The sequence below is a fragment of the Squalius cephalus genome, assembly GCF_949319135.1.
Source record: "Squalius cephalus genome assembly, chromosome: 9".
Lineage (NCBI taxonomy): Eukaryota > Metazoa > Chordata > Actinopteri > Cypriniformes > Leuciscidae > Squalius > Squalius cephalus.
Genome location: NC_137130.1, coordinates 8,908,695 through 8,919,211, shown reverse-complemented (window position 1 = coordinate 8,919,211; position 10,517 = coordinate 8,908,695). Strand labels below are relative to the sequence as shown.

At 35.3% G+C, this 10,517-nt stretch overlaps 2 protein-coding genes and 1 long non-coding RNA gene across 22 annotated transcripts in view; all 3 read right to left on the bottom strand.

Annotated features, from left to right (window-relative positions):
- Positions 1–2,535: 2,535 nt before the first annotated feature.
- Positions 2,536–2,879, bottom strand: LOC307164842. The gene is made up of 2 exons (XR_013822350.1): positions 2,795–2,879; positions 2,536–2,691 (listed from the first exon to the last, which is right to left on the bottom strand). It is a non-coding gene; the product is annotated as an uncharacterized lncRNA (long non-coding RNA).
- A 511-nt stretch (positions 2,880–3,390) lies between these two features.
- Positions 3,391–7,022, bottom strand: LOC307164913 (uncharacterized protein; the record flags this gene model as incomplete). The annotated part of the gene is made up of 6 exons (XM_079882130.1): positions 3,391–3,677; positions 3,782–3,832; positions 4,057–4,106; positions 6,067–6,111; positions 6,193–6,418; positions 6,873–7,022. 6 exons carry the CDS (start codon positions 7,020–7,022, stop codon positions 3,666–3,668), a joined length of 534 nt encoding a protein of 177 aa, XP_079738256.1. The 3' UTR covers positions 3,391–3,665.
- A 1,879-nt stretch (positions 7,023–8,901) lies between these two features.
- The window catches only part of obsl1b (obscurin like cytoskeletal adaptor 1b), a 31,636-nt gene continuing 30,020 nt past the window's right edge, over positions 8,902–10,517 (bottom strand). For all 20 annotated transcript variants that reach the window (XM_079880932.1, XM_079880946.1, XM_079880951.1 and 17 more), the window contains 2 exons: positions 9,490–9,759; positions 8,902–9,209 (listed from right to left, as the gene is read on the bottom strand). In XM_079880932.1, coding sequence (XP_079737058.1) covers positions 9,199–9,209; positions 9,490–9,759 — 281 coding nt within the window. In that variant the 3' untranslated portion in view covers positions 8,902–9,198. The remainder of the gene's footprint in view (positions 9,210–9,489; positions 9,760–10,517) is intronic.

Below are 10,517 nucleotides of genomic sequence, written 5' to 3'. Positions count from 1 at the left end.
TAATGTTACAGTCCTGGTAGTGCTTGTTTTCAATGATACGCCTTCTTTCTAATATTCTCACAGATGCATGAGAGAGGCCGCAAATGTGTAATTGTTGAATCAGAAACATGTAATGCAAAATGTGATGATGGTTAGACTTCAAGGCTTAATGTAGCTTTGTAAATTGTTTTACTTTAATTATCTGCCATGAGTAAGCAGTCAGTTTTCTCACAATACGCTCTGCAACCTATCCTTTTATAGGTACACTGGGTGTTAAGATAAATGAAGAATTGAAAACTTACTGCCTTTATTTGAAAGTTAATGTCACGTAAGGTTACATTTACCTCAGAAAAGCCATTCAGTGACCATAAACTGTATTTGGCGAGAAAAATGAATTCTAGAGAGGATGAATTATTACATATTCATTATTTTTACATTAAAAAGTTAGTATTATAACATTATTATTCTTATTATAAAAGCAGTATTAGGCTGTTAACAGTTGTTATACCATGGTCTGGGTGAATACTCGATTCTGATTGGCTGCAGGGTGTCCGTTAAAAAGTGATAATGGACACCTAAATAAACCGCCAGGTGTAACCAAGGAAACCAAGTTATTGTTTGTAACTTGTAACTTTAGATTTCGATTGTAAAACTAATTAAAATATAAACTAATGTTTTAAAAATGTGTTATTTGGCAAGTGACCATGGTATAAGCGGGTTAATGCCCTTCAAGGTGTCCAAGGTGTCTCGTCGGGCATTAACCCTTACTTAATTAACCTTTAATAACAGTATCATCTTGACAGGGTTCTCTGTATAGTTTTAGACATTACTTGAGAAAGATTTTTTTTTCTTTGAGAAAAATTAACATGTAGAGTAGTAATGGGGCTAAATAGAACATGTGCTTTTCAATATGATTTCAGAAAATATCTAGTGCTATGTTTTAAATGAACATTGATGGATCAAAAGATTTTGTGTGAAAATAAATGATTAAAGTGAATCATATAAATGTGCGAGGTGGCGAGGAGGGCCTTGCTCTGGAGGTGAAAAAAGGCCCCATTAATGATAAAAACACTTTAGCTAAAGATTTGCATAATATCTAATACTTTTTCAAATCACTCACTTCAGCAAAGTGTGTACTATTTTCTGTTTATTTTAATTTTTTTAATTTGTTTATAATAAAATAAATATTTAGAAATGATAGAATCTGGAAGCTTTGAAGGACATCCCATAAAAATGTAATATGGCATTACAGTAGTAACAATAGATACATTTTATTATATGAAATGATTAATATAATATTTTATGAGGCAAATTTTGTGCCATCTAGTGGTTTAGAGGAGAATAAAATCAATGCTCCTTTCACAGTGGTGCAGCTTTAGCCCTGTTGTTCCCCTTGTATCAAAATGACTCGATATTGAGTCATGACAAAAATCGAATAAAACAACAAGAACAAAATCTTTTCGTTTGTTTATCTATCAATCAGAGACAGCTGCATTTGACGGGCTCTTTCCCACTGACTCCCTAATTTGTATATTTTGGTGACTTGTCATTTTGAAGAATTGTCTAAAGATTCACAATGAATTGCTGAGTAACAAACTGCACATTTTGAACGTCTCCTTTGGCCCTGTCCCAAATGGCACACGTCATGTGCATTTGACAAGACCATAGAGTGTCCCATTTGTCATTGTAGGTTTCAGAACGGTGCTCACGAGTGACCCCTATACGCCCTTGCTTTGCTTTTCATTTGGGACAGGCCGTTTGTCTGACACCCACTCTTAACTAATGAGCTGATGACTAGAATCAAGTGTTTGATTAGGGAAACATACAAAATGTGCAATGTTGGATAAACTCCAGAAACAAAACACTTTTACGAAACATATTCATCATCTCTATTATGCATAGGAAAAGATATTAATTAACAGCCTCCCCAAAGTTTGTAAAAAAATTATTGTATCATTATGTATGACCAATATTGCAAAATCATCAATAACATTTAACATCTGTAAAATAAAATCATTCTCTTAATCTTTTATAAAAGATTTTATGTATAGAATTAAATAATAAAAAAGTCAAAGCATTTTTTCAGATTTAAGTTTCAATTTAAAGAGTGCAATGTCAATTTTCATTTTTCTCTCTTGAACTTCTAACTTCTTTTTTAATTTATCAATTATGATTAATTACATGTTGCCAGCAAAACCATGTCTTTCATTCTGTGAAAATGGAATGTAAAATATAAAATTTTACTCAAGCTGTAGGCACCGTATGGTAACGTTTTTTTGACTTGACAGTAGATCTCTGTGAAGCTCCGACAGAAACCTCTCCGGCTGTTCAGAGGAACTCAACTCTCAAATTATTTACAACAGTACAATTATTTATTTTCACATCCTTCTGAAAGCAATAGCGCCAGATGCTAATGTTGCTGTTTCAAGCCAAGATGCAAGAGTCTAAAGCGGATGATGGAGAGGCCAGTGGATTCAGTCCGCCTGACACACAGCTGAACACATGACACTTCTGGAGTGACTGTCTTACACCTGGAACAAATCACACACAAATGAGTTGTATTGCATAAATTCATTACACTTAGAACAGGTGAGAAAAGTTCCAGTTTCTCATTTTTAGGTGTACATTATGAAGTGGATTTGTCATGTAAAGAGCTCCAGGAAACTACATAGAGTTCAATATTCTCCAGAGTTGCTGTGACCGGTTTTACACCTGGAACAAAAAAACAGAAATAAGGGTGCTAAATTCATTACACTTAAAACAGGTGAGATTTTCAAAATACATCTTAAATAGTTTTTAGCTCATGGCTCAGTACCTAAAACCATTTGTGTTGAATAATCCTGTCCAGATCAAGCCAACGCTTCTACTGCAGAAGGGAGCAGATCAAATTGCAGCATTCTGTGAGAAAGATGGAGAGACGTCTGATTAATACCATAAACTTTACATCCGCTCTACTTTCATTTTTCTAAGCTGTAAGATCTTCAGGTCAGACACCTGGGACAAATTTCTGCATTATCTATACAGCCATCTCCTATAAAGCCTATGAAGTTTTGCATTAGAATTGTACTTGAAGTAATCAAATCACCTTCTGTCAAGCGGGTTTGAACCAGGTGTTCATATTGGTCCTGTAGAAGTCGAAACTATCTGGAAAGTATCCACACAGCATTCTGAACAAGAGGATCCCCAGAGACCAGACCGTCGCCAGCTTTCCATGAAACTCGCCGTACATTCTGTACTCGGGAGGGCAGTACATACTGTAACTGTGCCTGGAGGAAAGAGTGTTTGTCCGATGTGTAAGTCTCTACCACAGCATTAGCATACGAGTGTTGAGTTAACTCATTCACAAGAGTTTTGAGAACTAATACACACACCACAGTATCTCGTGAAGGCAGATTCTGTCAGGAGATCGCCGCATCCGAAGTCAATGAGTGTGACATCGCGGTTCTTAACGTTTATCAGCGGGTTCTGTAATTTGATGTCGCCATGGTAAACTCGCATCAGCGGCTAGTGTTGCCGACCACATGATGTGCCGCGCAAACTTCTCCTCAATGCTACCGCCGTTGCTTTTCACAAAGTCAAACACATCCATGCAGTGCGAGAAACGCTCGAGGACCATGACGTAGAAGTCCTGCCAGTCCAGCAGCTTGATAATGTCCATTGCTGGACCGTCCTTTTATACTGGCCAGTCAGAGCGACTTCTTTGAGAAGGGGTTTGGGATGATCAGGGATGATCATATACATTATATGTTTTAAATATGGAAATTTAACTCAAGTTTGTCTGCTGATAAAATCACTTACTCACAATGCTGATACATTCCATGTGCTTCGTCTTTCGGATAAATTTCACTGCCACCTGATGGACAAAACAAAAAGCAATTGTGTGTAGAGGTCATATCATGAATTCCAAGCAAGAATTGAAATCCTAACAGGTCAAGAAGAGCCCTAAATAGTGAATATATGATACAATAAGATGTCTTGCACAGGATAAAGTGAGATATCAAAGGATGAGAAATAATTCAGATAAAAAAAACTATTTGCTAAACTAGTTGTGGTAAGTAAAAAAAAAGAAAGTCAAACCTTCTGGCCATCCGCCAAACGAGTGCCTTCATAGACGGCAGCAAATCCACCTTGCCAGGCACGTGCACAGGTAGGGCTCAACCTGTGCAGAGCACATGCCCTTTTTGCCCTCACACTCCGAAGTGCCCTTTTTTTGGTAGTGGTTTTTTTTCTTCTTTTTTTTTTAATCAATGCTATTGGTCATCCTTTTACGTCTGTCTGTCTGTTTTATAAATATTTAGCCAATGAAAGTTCTTAAAACGAGCTTGTGTAAATCTTATTCGATCCTCAAGCTGTCAGTAAGCTGATAACTCCGCCCCCTCTATAGGCCTATTATTCACTGAATCAACTGAAGTTCCACAGCAGCCGCACAGTAGACAGCAGCTGAACGAAGTTTTGCGAAGGGTAAATAAATATCTTGTTGTTTGAATAAGTACTACTAAACACTATGTCTATAAAGGCTCATATTTTATTTATTTGATGACTCACTGACTGAGACATGTGGGACGTCGCCTGAGAGAGAGGTCTAGGCTAGCATTTGCCATCTAGTCATAGCCAATACATAGCCTAACGCAAATAACTAAAATAGCCTGTGCATACAGTAGTATTTCATCTTTTATAAAATGCGATTTTGGCCAAATGTATTTTACAACAGGAAAAACAAACTAGTTTGTAACCTGTTGATGAAAATGTAATGTGATACCGCCGGCGGCGTTTTAATGACGGACAAAAAAAATGCACATTTGCACACATTCGCTGGTCAAAAACTATATATTGATAAGTAATACAACAACATATAATTTGTTTTTACCATCGGAAAATCATAACAGGTGCGCCCCCGCGCTGTTTCGTACTGGAACTTACACAAAGCGATCCTCATCACCTAGGTAACATATTTCTAAGAAATTTCTTCTTTGATTTATGATTGCATGCTGATACACTTAATTTATTAACATTTAGGCTAATCATGTTATGGTAATAATATTCAATTATGGTTAATTCAAGGCTGTTAATATGCATGTATTCGCTATCTAGCTAATTTTTAATCTATATTATTATACTCTCCGCTCATCCTCACATGTATAAAATGTAGTAAAACATGGTTTTACTACAGTAATGTTGTAGTAGTAACTAAAAAAAAAAAACATTACAGAAGATCACTGTGAAGTCTTTATATTGTATCATGCAGAATGTAATTCATGATTTAATTCATTCCAAGGCTTCATTTATTTGATCCAAAATACAGCAAAAACAGTAATATTGTGAAATATTTTTAGTGAATAAGAGACCTTCTAGAGACCAACATCCCTTGTCCTCCACAGCACAGTATCAAATTGTTGCCAGGTAGGCGGATACATGTTGGATATAGTAAAGGTATGGCTATAGTTTCTTATAATCTGGAATTGATTTGGACATAATTACTCAAATTATATTTCAAAATAGTTTGTCAAAAATACTTGACTCATTGCTCTACCTTCCCCTCTTCTCAATGTCATACATAATCATGGTAACCAAATAATACAAATTAGATTATAAAACCAAACAGAATAGCTAAAAAAGAGAATATATATATATTTTTTTTTTCTGCAAAGTTCATAAAAAAGTACATAAAGTTCAATAAAAAAAGAGAATTTTTTAGCTATTCTGTTTGGTTTTATAAGCTAATTTGTATTATTTGGTTAACATGTTTATGTATGAGTCAAGTATTTTTGACATATATTTCTATAAATGCAATTTAAAAAAGAGGGAGTACACAAGAGCAACAGAAGGTTGCTGTTGTATTTAGGTTAAGAGGCCCTTAAAACCCTGTTTATCTATATTATCTATATTATTATTATGGTTGTTATTAATCGTGAATAAATCTAAAGCTTTTGAGACTATTATTTTGTGTTATTGAATTTGTCATGAAGACGTGACCATTTCTTCCTTTTATGTAGGCTTACTAAATAATTTTGATATAAAAAAGGGAGGGGGGTGCCCTTTTTCAGTTTCAGCACATGCCCCTCAAAAGGTCTGTGCACGGCCCTGCACCTTGCCCCAGCTTACGGCCAATTGCATATCGGCAGCAAATGTCGTCTGTTAAAAGATGAAGAGAAAAAGACTATGTTTAGTGGTGCTTTGCAGATATTGTGAGATTTATTGTTGCAGGAAACTCACCATCAGTTCTCATGTTCATTTCGTTACGGAGAGGAGACGTTTCACCTGCTGTCAGACGGACTGGAGCGTCGTGGACTCGAGTTTGAAGCTCTTCTTGCACCAGAGGCTCAGCAGCGGGAAGGACTTCAGGATCATCGACAGGAGGTTCCTCCAGATCAATGACCTCTACAGATCTAGAGATGGACTGTAGAGACTTTTGATCTAAAGAGGAGAATACCAGCACTAGCTATCAGTCCAGTTCTGGTAAAATAAAAAAAAATATTTATAAGGAACAGCGATTCTTTGATATTAAAGTAAATTAGGCTACTATTCGTTCACCTATTGATTTTTAAAGTACAAAGTATAATATTAATTTTTTTTACACTTTTGAGGTTACTTCATTATTTTATTAGAGAGAGAGAGAGAGAAAAGTCTGTTTAAAACCATCCTACATGGGCAGAAAATTTCCCGTTACTCATTTAGGCGTATTAGACTTTTTCATGTAGGATATTAAATATATTCTCATAACATGGTTGTCATTTACCGTCGGTAGCCTACTTCACCTGGATGTTTCCGTCTCTTGATTCTTCATCATCTCACCCTGATCTGAGCTCTTGTTTTTGGGGGATTCTTCTTCCATCTAAAAGAGAGACTCTTAAAGAAGTTGAAGTCGCCCTCTTTCTTTTTCTTCCTCTTCAGACGAGAGATGGGAAGCTGCTCTCCCTCTCCCTCTCCCTCAGGCTTCTTCTCGTCAGGCCGATGAGGAAGATATTTCTGCTACTGCTGCTGCTGGGGTTTGAGCCTGGTATGCGGTCACGGTGATGGAGGTCGTGAACCTGCTCGCTATCCATGAACGGTTGTAGCCTACTCGTGAACTTCTGTGTCCCATGATGAATCGCTGTTGTGTATGACACTAAAGCAGCTAAAGCAAAATAGTAGCCTAAAAAAGTTTTCTGTGGTGTATTTAACAATATAAATATATTAATATTTATTTTGCTATTTTATGTATTTTCAAAGACACACGACAAGTGCTGCCAACTCTCGCGCTACGCATTCAGCGCTCTCGCACCACACGTCCATTTTCTCATGCAGTGAAAAAACATCACGGAACAAAGAGGACACGGACAATGCTCTAAATCACAAAATGCCTCAGCTTTCATATATTTAAAGTTTCATTACGAAATTCAAACAATAAATATCGTTTTGGCGCTTTCAATATGGCGTGAGATCGCTGTAGTATTTATAGCGTAAAATAAACATAAATGAACATCGGAAGAAGGTATTTACAGTTAAACTCACTGAAATATAATGTCACATGTAATCTCTCATTGTTTCAATCGCGGATAAAACGGCAAACAATCAGCTCCACCTAAGTTAGCCTTACTGAGAAATTACAAACAATAGCCTACCATGAAGAAATGCCCATGCAAACTATCTTTAACTAATATGAATATCCTACATTTAAATGAATTGTAAGTCAGTGTGAAGGTGGGATATATCACTTAAAATGACTAAGGCATCAAAACTAAGTCAACATTTTTGGGGAAATATACAGTTAACTTTTACAGAGTTAACTTTTGGCCCTCTAGGAACATTGTTTTGGTTGAGTTTCTGCTCTGCATGACTGTGTGGATGAATATGACCCTTCACTTTACTTTACAATGAATTCTGTTAGAGAGCTACATATGACCATCAATCAGTTCAATAAAATACCTTCGCTTGTTGAGTAATAAAATGGCGTCTCCCCATCGCTTTTACAACATTTCAAATTCTTCAGTTGTGCAGAAAAGCCATGAATCAATGCTGAATCTCGTTTTATATGGAATGCCGTGTCTGCCAAAATAATAACTAAATAAATATACAGAGAAATATAAAAAACAAAAATAAATATGTCTACAATATTTTATTTTCACATTTATTTCTTTGTGGAAATAAATAAATGTATAAATAAATAAACAAAAAAAATATACTTTTTTATAATTTATTTATACATAAGGGGAAAAAATTAAATATTTGTTTATATACCCCCCCCCCCCCCCCCCCCATTTCTTTGTACATTTATATATGTATTTTTTTATTCCTTATTTTGGCAGACATGGCATTCCATAAAAAGTAACCCAGGCCGGGCGCATTTTCCCCCTCTAGGAAATACTGGAAGAATTTGACATACCTTTTATTATAAGCTTTGTTTTCCACAAAAAGAAAGATGTATTTTTCAGGGTTGTATTGACTGTTCAAAGAAAAAAAAAATCAATGTGATTGAACACTCCTCAAGAAAATTTGTTTTAAAATTTTATTGAAAGATCTTGATAAACAAGGGAAAATTGCAGCACTTCATTTGGATACTTCAGTAGAAGGCAAGAACAGTGAAATAGGCTACCTTTTGAATAGAACAGAAGCAAACAACTAAAACTCTAAAAAGCTTTTCCATTTATTTGTAAATGTTTCCCTAATTCATAAAATGGCTGTATTCTTGAACTCAGTGTATTTATTACATATGAAGTTACCGTCCCAAACCCTCTTTTGATCATCTTTGGCCCTGCACATTTTAATTACATGCCTTAACTTCACTTTAATCTGCATCCCACGAAACAAGAATAATAAAAAAACAACACAAAGGATATCTATACAAGGATATACAGTAGTACACACATTTCAATATTAAATACCAAATTACTGTGCAAGAAATGTAAGGCGTAACAACATGGGTATCTGGCCTGGTGCTGTTCATTTTGTTTTTTTAAATAAAGAACAATTTGTTTGATCATAAATTTAGACAGCACAATATTCAAGACTTGAAGAAATTATTATGTAGACTAACAGATGTGGGGTGTAATGTGCAAAAATGGCACTAAAGGTTTTAAATAAATTTGAATTTTAAATAAATTAATTATACGCCTCTCACTTTCAAACACATAAGAATAGATATTTAATGGTTTCATAATTTAATTTGGTAGTTTTTGTATTTAAATAGTGACGTATAGATGAGTATTATGCACTGTAAGTGCTTAGCCTATGTGTTGTTTCTCAGTGGTTACCTGCAAACAAGAAAAAAAAAGAAAAAAAATCAATAAGTCAGCAGTCACTTGATAAACCTTTACTGGATACCACTGTAAATCACATGGCCCATGCTATTACAGAGCATCAAGTTCTTATTAAAACAAGTCCAGACTCCATGTCTAAGAATAGGCATCAGAAATGTCTCCTATTTAGAGTAAAGGTAATGATAGTAGTATATATGTAAAGCATATAAACAACAATATAATCTTCAACTCTGCAACATTTAAACATGCATATTGTCTAATATATATGACTTACTTATGACACGCAGATGTGCAGTGCTTTTGGCTCTTTCTATGATAAAGCACACAATGCCGCACATATCTGTGGATGTTTGTTTAAGAGTGAGCCTGTGAACGGTTCCCATTTTCTCCACCACAACTTTAGGACCAGGATGCAGTGTCTCCCCTTTCAGGGTCCACGTAGGGGCCTTGGCCACAGGCAGAGAGACTTCACATTCAAAGCAAGCATCTCCAGGAGCAGTTACATCTACATCCTGCAGCTCTCGCACCATCAGGACTGACTGAGCTGTTTAAACAGGGAGGAAGTGCAAAACCACATGGGCACGTGTTGTATTATCAGTTATGACTTATGTAATATGTTTTTTTTACCCCAATGTAGACCACAAACAGTCTTTTCTCATTATAATCATATACAGACAATTACCTGAAAGTTTTTAATTGCTATAATCTTTTAGTTTTTCTTACAACAACAACAAACAAATAAACAAACATCTGTTTTCTTTTAAAATAGGCATACTATTACATCAGAATGACGTAAATGACTTGCAGGTAGTCATTTTATTGTCATAACACTAGAAAACTGTAAAACAGATTGAAACCATTTATAGTTGTCAATCACATTGTAATTTGGCCATTTTATGAACACACTCACACAGTCAGTGTGTGTTTGCGCACTTAATTTTCGAGATGAAAGGAAAGTATATTGCTTTTATTTTTTATTAAATCAGGTTTTAAAAATTTTAGCTATGTTTTTTAATGTATGAAACCAACATAAATATGAATAGGCCTATGACATTTCTAAGAACTTGGCAGAGGCGATTTGAACTAGATTTTAAAAAGACTTTAGCTTTTGCCATTTTGGACATCCATCATTAGTGACTGACCTAAATAAAAGATACTATATTTAATTTAATTTTATTTAAAAATTGGCTATTTAATAATGAAACGTCTCCACTGTTTTGTGGTATTACAGCCTGCGTACTGTAATGTATGTGTAAAAGGGAGACATCGCCATCTGCCGGTTATTGTAGTAAGTGCAGTGGA